The 15,637-nt window shown below is 38.9% G+C and overlaps 1 protein-coding gene across 1 annotated transcript in view; it reads left to right on the top strand.

Annotated features, from left to right (window-relative positions):
- LOC137070512 (transmembrane protein 47-like) overlaps positions 1-14,996 on the top strand; it is a 40,012-nt gene extending 25,016 nt beyond the window's left edge. Inside the window, exon 3 of the mRNA XM_067437726.1 lies at positions 14,132-14,996. Coding sequence (XP_067293827.1) covers positions 14,132-14,313 — 182 coding nt within the window. The 3' untranslated portion in view covers positions 14,314-14,996. The remainder of the gene's footprint in view (positions 1-14,131) is intronic.
- Positions 14,997-15,637: the final 641 nt, after the last annotated feature.

Raw genomic sequence — 15,637 nt, 5'->3', positions numbered from 1 at the left:
ATGTGTTTGAAACCACTGAGAAAAAAGTCTGCTTTCTACTTGGCGACAGTCTTTTGACATTATGTAAGACATATTTCCTCTTATGTAAGACAGTTCTCCTCATTGGTGTACGTAACGCTGTCAGCTGTCTAGGAAAACCGAGGGGAATCGATGGAAAGATGAATGACTTATTTCAGACAGATGACAACAGAGTATACTCTTAAAAATTAAAAGTTCCCAAAGTGGGTTTTTGCAACAATGCCATAGGAGAATCATTTTTTGGCTCTTCAAAGAACTTTTCTGTGAACAGCTCTAAGTGTGAAGAACATACAAATCTAAAAGAACCCTTTCCCCCCCCATAAAGAAGCCATAAAGGATTCATGGATGTTTACATTTCTTAATGGAACCGTCAATGCCAATAAATAACCTTTATTTTTTAAGGGAGACAAAATGTGCAAAAGGTGGGTCCCCGTGACCAGAACTGAAAACCACTGCACTAGTCTACGGGTCCAACAAGTTAGAAGATGGGGAGTGTGAGAGAGAGACATGGAAAATCACAGGACAGCCGGAGTAAACAATTTATCAAATTGCCATACCGGCAGATTCAGTCTCTTAAAGAATACCCAAAAATCATAATTTCTCATCCTTAACTTGTTCCAAACCTGTATTCATTTTTTTTTTTCTTCTGCTGAACACAAAAGATAATATTTTGAAGAATGTAATTTGATCGGCCCCATTGACTTCCATAGTATAATTTTATTTTCCCCCATAATATGGAAGTCCATGGGGCTCATCAACTATTTGATTACCCATTTTCTTTAAAATATATAATTTTTTGTGTGTTATATAAGTGCTATATAAATAACATTGACTGGAGTGCTGGATTGTGGTTTTCTTTTTGTTAATCACATGCTTAACTGTCCATAAAGTAAACCACTGGAAGAACACAGACCGTTTTCAGTCACTGTATTGCATTAGAACTATTTTCCCCCAATTTTTGTGCCATGATTGTGTGGGCAAAAAAACATTTATGACGTAGCCAGGCACATTTACTAGACTGTCTTATTTTAGATTTTAATGCAGAAGAGGACTCTATCCTACAAGCTCTCAGAAAAGCCTTTTCTAACTGAAAAGCACGTAAAATGTGCAGAGCTATGGGTCCCTAAGACCAGGATTTGAAAACCACTGGTCTTGTGGCCAGTGCTCATGCTCTGACAGGATGAACAGTGATGCTTGTATGGAAAACATGTAATCCCGCATCTAAATGGTTTTGTGTATCAAAAGACCAATTCACACTTCAATGACAGATAGCAACAGACACTTCATCTGGTTTGGTCGGATCAGTGTCGGCTCTCTCTTCCGCAATTTGAATGGAAAAGAAATGTTGAATTGCCATTTGTCGGTCTAGGAATGTCTAAGAAGTGACTGCAGTCTGGTGACTGTTGCCATTGGTCTGCGTCAGTCAGTGCTGTGTAAATATGGAAAGACCTAAAAAAACGTGTCTGTGTTTATCCTTTTTATATAATTAATATATGTGATATAGTGTAATTAAATATAATTATCACATTTTACTCAAATTGAAGTATAAATAAAGTGAAAAGATTAAACATTCGGTTGATGTGTTGTGACTGCAGATGTTGTTATGGCTGCATTTTCTTCACCGGCTGTAATAGCTTTCTGGCCTTATGTGGCTAAAAGTCTGCTTATGGAGCCAAGCAGGAAGGGTCATTTAAGGTGTGTGTGTGTGTGTGTGTGTGTGTGTGTGTGTGTGTGTGTGTGTGTGTGTGTGTGTGTGCGCGTGCGCGTGTGTGTGTGTGCGCGCGCGTGTGTGTGTGTTGATTCTGTACCCATCGGTCTGAGATTGTTTTCTGTGCAATAAAAGAAAGGAAGCTTAATTTTTTTATCAATCTTGGAAATGTACACGCTCACAGACACACAGATGAATTTGTTTGGTATGATGAAAACCAGTGTATTTTTGGTGAATAGTACTAGTAGATATGCTGATTTCTATTTTACTTGGAAACTCAGAATTTCCAACTTCTTTTTTGGATGAGTGCAGTGATTGTCAACTTGACTTCTAACTTGCAAACTTGGAAGACTTTGCCAAGATGCAGATGTATGTCGCATGAACATGGAACAGCCAGGGAGATGTACACAGCTGTACTCAGAAATACTCCACATTACTTGATGAAGACATGCGTTACACTTTTTACATCTAGACAAACAGTGTTTTGATTTACCTAATTCAGCAATCTTTTCTTTTAATGGCTAAATTAAGCTCTTTGTCTCCTTTACTTTATTCACTCCACCCACACACTCATTAACGTACTACTGTACAGGCCTAAATTACTTTCTTTTACACACAATGGTAAATATGCTCTACAGTATCTAAAATACACACAAAATTATGCACAAACCAACTTTCCACCAGTGTTTGTCTCCATAAATAAGACTATAATGAGCACATACTGTATGGATTGGGTACATACATAGTTACTATGTATGTAAGGCAATGTGGTTCCATTTTTTTTACATAAATTAACTACACTCACCTAAAGGATTTTTAGGAACACCTTTTTCTCATTAATGCAATTATCTAATCAACCAATCACATGGCAGTTGCTTCAGTGCATTAGGGGTGTGGTCCTGGTCAAGACAATCTCCTGAACTCCAAACTGAATGTCACAATGGGAAAGAAAGGTGATTTAAGCAATTTTGAGCGTGGCATGGTTGTTGGTGCCAGACGGGCCGGTCTGAGTATTTCACAATCTGCTCAGTTACTGGGAATTTCACACACAACCATTTCTAGGGTTTACAAAGAATTGTGTGAAAAGGGAAAAATCATCCAGTATGCGTTAGTCCTGTGGGCGGAAATGCCTTGTTGATGTTAGAGGTAGAGAATGGGCCGACTGATTCAAGCTGATAGAAGAGCAACTTTGACTGAAATAACCACTCGTTACAACCAAGGTATGCAGCAAAGCATTTGTGAAGCCACAACACGCACAACCTTGAGGTTACAACAGCAGAAGACCCCACCGGGTACCACTCATCTCCACTACAAATAGGAAAAAGAGGCTACAATTTGCACAAGCTCACCAAAATTGGACAGTTGAAGACTGGAAAAATGTTGCCTGGTCTGATGAGTCTCGATTTCTGTTGAGACATTCAGATGGTAGAGTCAGAATACAGAATTTGGCGTAAACAGAATGAGAATATGGATCCATCATGCCTTGTTACCACTGTGCAGGCTGCTGGTGGTGGTGTAATGGTGTGGGGGATGTTTTCTTGGAATACTTTAGGCCCCTTTAGTGCCAATTGGGTGTCACGTCCTACCTGAGCATTGTTTCTGACCATGTACTAAAATGGCCCCCACAGTCACCAGATCTCAACCCAATAGAGCATCTTTGGGATGTGGTGGAACGGGAGCTTTGTGCCCTGGATGTGCATCCCACAAATCTCCATCAACTGCAAGATGTGATCCTATCAATTTGGGCCAGCATTTCTAAAGAATGCTTTCAGCTCCTTGTTGAATCAATGCCACGTAAAATTAAACAAACTTTTTAAGTTTTAAATATGGATATTTTTCTCACACAAATGCATCGCTTTGCTTCAGAAGGCCTTTATAACCCCCGAGAGCCGTGAACTTTAAAACAGAAACAGCCATTCACTGCCATTATAAAGCTTGGAAGAGCCAGGACATTTATTAATATAACTCTGATTGTATTTGTCTGGAAGAAGAATGTCATATACACCTAGGATAGCTTAAGGGGGAGAAAATCATGGGCTAATTTTCATTTTTGGGTGAACTAACAGTTTAATGGACCTGAGTTAACACTCCGAAAATTTCCTCTCCATCCATTGTGTAATCTCCCTTAAGACGGCAATGTGAAGTCACAAGGTAATGTTATTGAATGGAACATATGCCATAACATTTTTAGTCAGAACATTTGACTCACAAACCTTATCCCTTCCCTTTTTGGGAAAACAGGATGTAAATGAAAGCATGTATATTTCTAGAGGAACAGCATCACGCTTTGAGGAATGTGTCCCAAAACGGTTTTGACATTCCATGCATTTACTAGGGGAAGTGAAGTTGGGCTTTAATATCCTGTTCTGTAATAAAATGTGAGGTAAATATTGTCAAAAGCATGATACTGATCTCTCTGTTCCTTTTCCTGTGGAACTGCATCAGCGGGTGGGAATGATATCCATTTAGATAACTGGCGTCAATGAATGAATTGAAACGTAATTTTCTCAACAGGTGTTTTTTTTTAATTTCACCCTTGTTATGACCAGGTTATGCCAATGTGATTTAAATATTAATCTAAGTACCATATTTGATTTGGGTTCACGTTCTTTAGACACTAATGAGTCTTTTCAATCTTACAAATTTTATTTGTAATTCATCTTCCCAACCTAGAAATTATATTACTTTCCCTTAACTGCTTTTTAAGATTTAACACGATGTGACAGTTGTTCAATGTGTGCATTAATTACAATCTCCTTTATGTTCTACTATCTCTCTAACAAAACATGAACCTTACAGATGTTGGTAAATCCATCAACTAGTTCTTAATTCTTAGTTATGCTGCCTTATTAAAAACCTGTGCATCCTGCTTCCTGGAAATATCACAGTCGTATTGGAACTTGGACTTGTGTGTGCATTATGTATCAGACAATCCACAAATGATCTGTGGGTGTGGAGTCTGAGACCAATACCTTGGGAATAGGATTGTTTGAGTTTGTTTGGCTTGGAATGTTGGAATGTCCACACAGCCCTTTCAAAGAATGTCATTTATTTTTACATTCTTTGTAAATGTAAAAAATGTAAACATTTTGTAATGTAATTTTTTTTTTATTTTTATGTAATGTTTTTTACTATCTCCTATCCTATCTTAATATTCAGAAATGAGTCTATAAGTGATCCAATTGCAGTCTGATTCACTGAGTTTCTGTGGTGCTTTCAAGTCATTGCACTGGGATGCATTTCCTGTTCAACAACGTAACTCACTGCTTAATCACCATTGTACGACCCTTTTGTATAGAATTTAATTACCTAGGCTAGTCACTGTTTTCCCACATTGTTTCAATAGTTTAAAACTGCCATTATTGATGTTGTGCAAGTGCTGAAATAATAACATAAGTTCCAATTCGTCTACATGTACTATGACCTAAAAGTATGTACTCTTTTTGTAAAGGAAAAACGACATGCTTTTGAGTGCATAGCCGAAGAGTATGCAAGCTTTGGGCGTACTACTTCGTCATCTTTAACAGACTCTGTTGCTTAGTTGTGGCATCCCGTCACCATTTAAACTCAATTGTCAGAGTAAAAATCCTCCACATTCAGTTTAATTTCCTACCTTATCGGAGAGAAATGTAGTAGCACGTTGATCTGCCATTTGTGGGTCTTTAATGCAGAGACTCTCCTCATGTGTTTGCAGTTTAAATAATAATGCATTTAAAAGTTAATAGCCAAATGTGTCATTACAAAAGTTCACAGATGAAATACAGGAGCTGGTCATATAATTACAATATCATCAAAAAGTTGATTTATTTCACTAATTCCATTCAAAAAGTGAAACTTGTATATTATATTAATTCATTACACACAGACTGATATATTTCAAATGTTTATATCTTTTAATTTTGAAGATTATAACTCTCAACTTAGGAAAACCCCAAATTCAGTATCTCAGAAAATTTGAATATTACTTAAGACCAATACAAAGAAAGGATTTTTAGAAATCTTGGCCAACTGAAAGTATGAACATGAAACGTATGAGCACTCAATGCTTAGTTGGGGCTCCTTTTGCCTGAATTAGTGCAGCAATGCGGCGTGGCATGGAGTCGATCAGTCTGTGGCACTGCTCAAGTGTTATGAGAGCCTAGGTTGCTCTGATAGTGGCCTTCAGCTCTTCTGCATTGTTGGGTCTGGCATATCGCATCTTCCTCTTCAGACACCATAGATTTTCTATGGGGTTAAGGTCAGGTGAGTTTGCTGGCCAACAGGGATACCATGATCCTTAAACCAGATACTGGTTGCTTTGGTACTGTGTGCAGGTGCCAAGTCCTGTTGGAAAATGACATCTGCATCTCCATAAAGTTGGTCAGCAGCAGGAAGCATGAAGTGCTCTAAAACTTCCTGGAATACGGCTGTGTTGACCTTGGACCTCAGAAAACACAGTGGACCAACACCAGCAGATGACATGGCTCCCCAAACCACCACCGACTGTGGAAACTTTACACTGGACCTGAAGCAATGTGGATTGTGTGCATCTCCTCTCTTCCTCCAGACTCTGGGAACATCATTTCCAAAGGAAATGGAAAATTTACTTTCATCAGAGAACATAACTTTGGACCACTCAGCAGCACTCGTTTTTGTCTGTAAACCAGACGACACGTGTCTGATGCTGTCTGTTGTTTAAGAGTGGCTTGACAAAAGGAATGCGACAGCTGAAATCCATGTCTTGTATACGTCTGTGCGTAGTGGTTCTTGAAGTACTGACACCAGCCGCAGTCCACTCTTTGTGAATCTCCCCCACATTTTTGAATGGGTTTTGTTTCACATTCCTCCTTAGGGTGCGATTATCCCTATTGCTTGTACACATTTTTCTACCACAGCTTTTCCTCCCCTTCCCCTCTCTATTAATGGGCTTGGACACTCTCTGTGAAAAGTCAGCCTCTTTTTCAACGACCTTTTGTGTCTTGCCCTCCTTGTGCAAGGTGTCAATGGTCGTCTTTTGGACAACTGTCAAAGTCAGCAGTCTTCCCTATGATTGTGTAGCCTACAGAACTGTGTGTGTAATGAATTAATGTAATATACAAGTTTTACTTTTCAAAAGGAATTAGTGAAATAAATAAACTTTTTGATGATATTCTAATTATACGACCAACCTCTGTATAATGTGGATAACTCTGAATAAATCATTTTTCGTCAGGTTAAATACTGAAAATTGGTCACTCAAACCCCTTTATCTCTCTACTTAACCGTCGGACTCGCACATCCATCATGTTTGTAGTTTTTTAACACACTTTATCCACGTTTGTAGTTCTAATCAAATCCTCGTCCAACCCGCAATGGGTTGTGGGCAGTATCAGCCGTTAGCGCGTTGATCTGCACTTTGAATTCTGACTGGAAATAGTAGACAGTCCGTGTATCTTTGGAAATACTCTTTTCAACATTCTACGATTTGGGACATATTGATTCTATTTTCGAATACTATGTAGGATGGATAGTATGTGAATTGGGATGCAGCATCACTTTATATTAGGGGTGTCCCCGACTAAGGATTTACACATTCGAATCAGAATTTTCAAATCTCTCTATGGTCGACCGATCATCTATGTGTGTGTAAACCATAGACCGTAAAAAAATAAACGGTATAAACGGGTTGGGAAGGGCAGGACACTAGTCAGCAGGAGGCTAAGACTATTTTTATTTTACTTTACACACGACACACAGCCACCACTTTTAATAAAGTGGTCAAAACTAGGGTACACTACACATTCGTAACCATTCTCTCATAACATTTAAAAGCCGCGATCGAAACACAGAACATCACACAAATATATAAAAGAACATTTTGATAAATAAACCTAAAAAAATACCTGCCTAGAGAGGAAAAGAACACTTTGAGTGCGTTTATATGCACGTTCTTAAGCCGATTGTGCCTAAAGGGGGTCGCACACTGGACTGAAGCTCAGCGCAGTGTCTCAGGTATCTCACACCAGGCAGACCGACGTGAACATTATACACGCAAGCTCAATTTTGAATCGACTTCTGACAGAAGAGCTGCAGGATGGGTGTATCTTGTAGCACAGGGTGAAATCAATGTACATTCACGATTTAAGGGAAATATACATTTAATCGCTGCGGACAGGCATGAAATGCCGCTGTAGGTGTGTAAATGTGTTCTGATTTTAAAGGTGCGGCGAGTGCGAAGCTCAGGTGCGAAGCTCAGTGGCCTTAAAGGGGCGATTCGACCATGAGATCAGTGGTCGAATCCGGTCCTGCATATCGATGCATCGAATCTTCGACTATTAGGGGTCACCCCTACACTGTAAAAAAATATTTAGAAAGAAAGTTACCTGGTTGCCTTAAAATTTTTAGTTAATTGAAATTAAAATTTTGAGTTAATACAATGAAAATTTTTTGAGATTCGACAACCTTTATTAAAAGATTTTTAAAAGATTTTGTAAGCATATTGGGTAATTATGTGTGTGTTATTTCTGATGACGCAGTGAAACATGCCAAATTGTGCTATCTTCATGATTTATCACATTTTTTTATGTGGTTCAGATACAAAAATATTTTGAGTTTCTATTTATTAAACTAATTTCCTTCATTGTATCAACTCAAATTTTTAATTTCAATAAACTCAAAATTTTAAGGCAACCAGGTTACTTACTTTTTTAAGTTAAACCAACAAAAACCACCACACATTTTTTACAGTGTACTTTATATTAAGTGTCATTTACTACTACTAACATTTAAATGATAGTCCTAGGGATGTCAATTTACACAAATCCCCATGATTAATAGTCGTTTAAAATGAAGATCAATGAATCGATTAATCATTAGCCTTAACACTGCAATATGCACCTACAGCAACGGCTTATAGCAGCAGCATGACAGGGTGTGCAAATGCTGCTTAAAACAGCATGTTCAAAATGAATGAGCTTTTTTTGTCGAAATTAAGGGCAAGTAGGATTGTAAAATGGGTGAATGTGATTGTATTAAATTATTATTTAATATAATGGCTGATACAACTTGTCACCAACGGCCGCCTCAGATCTCCTGTTGTGTATGTGCTCTTTCTGTTTCATCCCGCTGAAACGCAGAAACTAAACCCGTTTTATCACAATATGGTTATCTTATGGTGTTGTAATTAGGGATGTTAACCGATGACCGTTTGACCGATGGTTGACCGTATCAACGTTAACCGATCAAAGTTGTCGGCTAAAAAAAAAAGTGATCTCTAAGGGTGCTTTCACACCTACCTTGTTTGGTCCGGATTTTCGGACTTTTCAGTTTGGTACGAACCAAAATTACAGGTGTGAAACCTCCCTCGGACCATGGTCCGGACCAAACAGACGAAATTTGGTCCGACGTCAAGAGGTAGTCTCGGTCCGGACCAAACAGAACAAAGGTTCGGTTCGTTTCTTGTGTGAAAGCATTTTCTATATAGTTCGGACTTTCAGACCATTTACAGGAAGTTCTGGTGTAGGATTAGTGAAAAAACACAGATTAAACTCACAGCACATGTGAGCAGCAGTGATGGAGCGCGCAGCATTTTATCCAGAACCGCTTGTGTACTCATGTCAGCTCGCGTGAACAGAGTGCTCGACTATATGAGTTTCGGTTTATTTATGAGACTGCTCCAGTTCATGTGCAACGCAAATGATCACTCCGTCACGGGATTTTATATTATTTATTTAAGCTTATTTATTAAATTCAGGCAAACGATGAAACATTTATTAAAATTAAGATATAAAATAAAGCTTTCTGCAAAACAAATCTTAATGAAGTGGTCAAAATTATTTCTGACTCGATGTCTTTGACATATATTGCACATCTGTGCACTTTTCATAATCAATATAGCCTAGATGAAATTTAAAAATAACATTATAATATTTAAACATAACTATAAAATAAAATACATTGTTTGGCTAAAAAGCCTATCTTCTAGGAGCTTCTCCTTTCATGTCGGCGCCGATAAAATGTTTGCACAACGAGGACGTTCATTTGGTGAATTTGCCTCGAGTATAGTTGGTGCTGCAGATAGTAATGCCATAATATTAACAGTATTGGCAACGATGCGTCTGTTCATTCATTCTTGTCAAAGTTAGCCGCTGAATTGACAACACACTGACGTCAGACGCACGTCCGCTAACAAACCAATCAATGTTAAGATGCAGCCCACATAGATGATGACGACAGGACGCCAGTGCGTCATGTAAAGTTCTTTGGTGCGCTGAGATAACTGCAATGTGAAAGCAAACCAAAAAGAACCAAATGTCCAAACACAAACTTTGGTTCGGACCTTGGTGCGGACTTTCAGGTGTGAAAACGCCCTAAGAGTGCGTTCACACTTGTCATGTTTGGTTCGATTAAAACGAACCCTGGTGCGGTTGCTCGGTTAGTGCGGTTCATTTGAACATATGTGAACGCTGCCATCCGAACCCTGGTGCGCACCAAACAAGCGGACCGAGACCGCTAAAAAGATGGGTCTCGGTCCGCTTCCAAACGAACTCTGGTGCGGTTCGATTGATATATGAACGCAACACAGACCAAAGACATGTAAACGGACCAAAAACCGGACGTAATGTCACAAGATGCGACGCATAATGCAGCTGATTTGACGACGCGGAAAGGTCGGTGTATCCAAAATGAGTAACTTTAACATTAGAGGGCAAACGAAGAGAGCAACGAGGAGTGCCTAATCAATATTTGGTCAGACGAGCATGTTTCGAAAATGCTAGAAAAAACACAAAAAGCATACCTGGCTCTTCTCTTCAAAGTTCCTGTGTTGCCCATTATTATCAGGTGCAGACGACAGAACGGCCGTCTCTGTTCTGCACAACGGAGGAAATCCTGCTGCTGTTTTGAATGTTTTGAACATTTTATGAGCTCTTCATGAGTTCTCAGCGGGTAAAAATAATGCCACATGTACACGCATAAAATGATCGCGTTTAGTCCAGCACACAGCGTTGTTTTGAACATTTCATGAGCTCTTCATGAGTTCTCTGGTAAAAAATAATGCCATGTGTTACACGCATAAAATGACCGCGTTTAATCCAGCACACAGCATTGTTTTGAATGTTGTGAATATTTCATGAGCTCTTCATGAGTTCTCAGGTAAAAAATAATGCCATATGTACACGCATAAAATGCCCGCGCGTGTAATCCGCACATAGCATTGTTTTGAATGTTCGGTAAACGAGCTCCTACGTCATATAAGCCGACCAATCAGGTTGTGAGCGTCTCCCGGTGCCTTTGGTTCGGTAACTTTAGGTTCGCTGTTAAAAATGCCCGTGTGAACGCTAAGCGGACCAGGACTATTATGTTTGTTTTTGTTTTTTGGTCCGGACAAAACGAACCAAACGAACCGAACTACAAGTGTGAACGCACCCTAAATTAGGCTATTATAGACAGTGGACTAAACGCTACTACAGTTAGCCATCTCATTACAAAATCTTTTTGTGTGAAGTGAACAAATCCCTCACACTCAATTTTTCATAACTCGCCTGTTTGTACTTAATAAACTAAAAACATTTGGCGTGAGGTCAAAGCGTTTGGGTTTGCATGTTCATAAGGTTTGCAAAAAGTGAGCGAAAAACACTCGAGGTTAGAGCCAGGGCAGGCGACAGTATGAAGCGTGCATTCCACGTAAGATGGGCTTACATTTGGAAATATATTACATCTTCATTTCAGTGGTAACACATAAGGTGTTGATCATTGTCTTTCTTTATTATTGTTAGCACTACCTCGAACTAAAGCGGCGTCTCTTCGGAGCTGTCGTTTTCTTAAATGAGCAATGTTTCAAATGAGCTTCTTACACTAGACAAATGCCTTTTATTTTCAACGCGATCCCCTCGTACCCAAACCATTTCGAAACTAAGGAGCCATTTGTCCTCCGATTACAAACAAGCTCCTCGGCGCCGCGTTTGCGGGACTCATGTTTCGCGCTGTAGAGTATTTTTTTTAAAAGTGACGTGAGTGGAAGGTATGCGGCGCCGCCCGGACAGTGTGTGTGTGAGAGCGGGAGGCAGAGCGACAGAGAGATCATAGAGAGATGCGACAGAGTTGCGAAATTGCAGGCGTGGCTCGTGGCTGTGATCTCAAATAGCGCAGCATATTTTAAACTAAACGGTTAACTGGTTTCAACCGGCTAATGAGGCTCGGTGGTCGGTCAAGAAAATGTTTAATTTTCGCCATCCCTAGTTGTAATATGACAGTCCCAATCATAGTTATTATTAGTCATGCATTGCTGTTTGAGCCGCATGCGCTGAAGCCATAGACAATCGTAGTGTCCGTGACGTCACCCATAGGATTCTGAAGAGCAGTTCTTAAGCGTAAAGTAGGGTCGAGCTGGTCGTTGCCATCTCGGCAGCATGTCATCGCGCGTCACTCCTGGATAACTGACAATGAGCAAAGAGGCGTGACATGGCTGGAGCTGTCAGTCACTCAAAAAGGAATTCCCATATACATACAGTACCTGTACATTGTATGAGATGTATGTACTCCCCTAGAGACGGACTTTGCATTGCTGTGTTTACAGATGTTCATTGCAACTATGATTTTTGGGGAAACTGAATCATTCAACGTTGCTGTTGGTAATGCTTGGTAACTTGTGACCATAGTTGGCTGATAGCCTAATGCTTTTTGGAAATGTAGCCCAACACAACAGCATTGGCTCAGCCTATGGAGGAAATTCGGTGGAAGGGCGTTCTGTTTAGCCGCAGATGTGTCTGAAGCTGTGTTACTTGTTGATCCGAAAGCTGTGTTACTGAGATTGGGTTTGTTATAGTCTGTGGTTTCATTAGCATATTTATATGGAACAAATTCATAGGAGCTTTACGGTATATTACTCAGCAGCACCGAGAAGCTGTTTCAGTCTCGCATAGAGAAGCAGAGGAGTGTGAGGAGACCCTGAGGGAATGAGCCTGTGCGTGTGTGTGTGTGTGTGTCACATTGGCAGGTCTTCTACACACACTCTGCCAGACCCTGCAGCATGGTAGCATGCACAATTTTCTCATTAATTTGTTGTTTACAGAGGGAGACATGCTAACTCAAACAGCTTTGGTTTGAGTTCTGTCCTCTAAATGTATTTGATTGACATGATCTCCTCCGGTAGTAACTTTTTTGGCTAATTACTTTTTAGTGCTACTATCATTATTGCTCATACTTAGGATTAGACATTACACAAAACTCCAAGAATTAAACACTGACATCTACTTTTAACATTTTTATCCAAAGCACCTTGAATTGCATTAATTCAATTCAATTAATTAATTAATTAAAATATGCTTTCATATATCTGAGAATACTTTAAAGTCTTTTCTAACAGTTATTTGAATACACCTCTTCTATGATCATCATATTCTGGCTGGAAAATTATTTGAATTATTATTATTGTTATTATTATTTTGTGGCATAAAGTAAAAAATGTCAAGGTGATAAAACTGTTCTGATATCAAAATGGAGAAAATCAATAGAATCTAATTGAAAGAATGAAATTCTTAAAAAGAAAACTTGTTTATTATGTTTTAACACCGCTTGAATGCCTATAAATATTTGAAAAACAGTAAATCTGATGCGTGCAGAACATAAAATAGAGAAGAAAGAAGTCCTCATGGTCTAATTCTGTTAAAGTATTTGATTATTAGTTATTTTTATGAGAATTCAAGGTCATTTCGGGTTGTACAATACCATTTGGTGGATATTTGTAGAAAATACTATTTACCTTTTACGTGCAGATGGCTCACAACTCTATCTGTCACTTGCACCAGATGCTCACAAAGGCTCATTTAGCAGCTTGTACTTGCATTTATTACATCGAGACTTGACTAACTGCAACAGAACTTTGGCTGAGTTGCCAAAATCCTCTATTAAATTATTACAAGGAATTGAAAATGCAGATGCAACAATGTCCCCGCATACACACTAAGGCGGGGACATTAGTTACAAAGCACAATTTCACTCCATAGAAAGTTATTCTCTGTATCAGAGCAAACCGTTTCTGAACTCTTCTTGAATTGAGTTTTCTTTTCTTTACATATGTGTCACAATATCCCTCATTTAAATAGTTTGTAGTTATTTTAAGCGGCGTGACAAAGCGGTTGACCAATCACAACACACTGGTCCAGTCGACCAATCAGAGCACACTCTTCTTTTTCGGAAAGAGATACAAGAGCGTTGCTGTCATACTGGGAAGAGAGGTGCTGCAACAATGTAAAAATGTAAAAAAAAAAAAAAAAAATATTGCAGGTCAGATTTCATCAAACTTGAACCTTGGAACGTGCTGAAAAACGTGTTCCTGTGTTTTCTGTCTGCAGCATTTGTATGCGTTTGAATGAAAGTCAATTGAAAGAAAAGTATAGTGTGACCCTTTATGCATTTATTCTGATATGTTGTCTTTTTCTCTTGCAGTGGTCCTCCAGGCGTGTGCTCTGGTTCTCTACCCGATCAAATTCATCGATGGCAAAGTCTTGCAAACGTATCACGAGTTCAACTGGGGCTACGGGTTGGGCTGGGGCGCCACCATCTTCATGCTGGGAGGAGGAATCCTATTATGCCTTAGAACAGACATGTATGAAGATGCCATGTACTAAGAGCTCCGATGCATGTTCATGCTCACTCAGTAGACTCAAACACTATATCTGATAAAGCAAGCAAGTAACCAATCTCTATTACATCAAGAACAGAATACCCACAAGAAAACATAGGCTACGTCCAACCCCCTGTCATGAGAATTCATAAGCATTTTCATATCAATTTGCAACCAAATTCTTGTCATGGAACCGTGTTGGCTGCTTCCCAATGCACATGCTTTAGATATGCCTTGTTTGCGCTTGGGCACTCTTGAAAATAAAATAAAGGTTCTTTATTGGCATCTATGAAGAACATTTAACAACAATGGAACCTTTTCATTCCACTAAAGGCTCTTTATAATTGAAAAGGGTTCTTTAGATTATTAAAGTATTCTTCACACTAAGAAAACAAAATAGTTATTTTAAGATGGGTACTTAAAAGTTCTTTAGGGGACCCAAAATGGTTCTGCCAAGGCATCACTTTTGGGACTTTTATTTTAAAGGAGTGCTAAATTCTTCTTTCCATGACTATTGCTGCTTCAACCTTGACAAATTTCTACAAATGAAACTTTCAAATGTGAGTCAGCACAAACACCTCTGTTTCTATTGTCCAGACGGTGCTGATGCACACTTTGAAAGTCCACTAGAACCAGTATGCAGTCTGGGAATCATTCACTCTTAAAAATAAAGGTTCTTTATTGGCATCTATGAAGAACCTTTAACATGCATGGAACCTTTCCATTCCACAAAAGGTTCTTTATGATTCTTTTAAAAACTGTTTACAGAAAGGTTCTTTGGGGAAACAAAAATGGCTCTTCTTTTTATAGCATCGCTATAAAAAAAACTCTTTTGAAACCTATATTTTTAAGAGTGTTAGTGCTAATTTTATACGGTTTTCAATGTGATTTGGGACATGCTTATTTAGGACAGATAGTATGCAAATTGGGATGCAGCCATTTAAAAGTACACACAATTTAGCATATTACATATACAAGTACACACACTCCCACTCTATTTTGAGTGTGAAGGCCTAAAATGATCGTGATGGGCTGTTGTTACAAGCTTCAGAGCGGATGAAGTATGAAGAGAACTGTGTGAACTGGACTGCAAGAATTCAGTGTTGACATTAAATGTCCTGATGGACATTTAAAGAGATGGGTTTGTGCCATACCCACTTGGTTTGGTCCTTTTAACCATTTCAGCAGCATATCCCATGGATCTCCTTCCATAAGGAAGGAAAAGGAATGGAGCAAGTTCTCTGGGGATTGCTTTCTTTATGAAAAAGTATCCAGTATATATAGTTGCTTATACCATTTTGTATATTTCTTGTGTCTGATAGAGAACA

The sequence above is a fragment of the Pseudorasbora parva genome, chromosome 3 (genome assembly GCF_024679245.1).
Source record: "Pseudorasbora parva isolate DD20220531a chromosome 3, ASM2467924v1, whole genome shotgun sequence".
NCBI lineage: Eukaryota > Metazoa > Chordata > Actinopteri > Cypriniformes > Gobionidae > Pseudorasbora > Pseudorasbora parva.
This window is presented reverse-complemented; position numbering and strand designations above follow the sequence as displayed.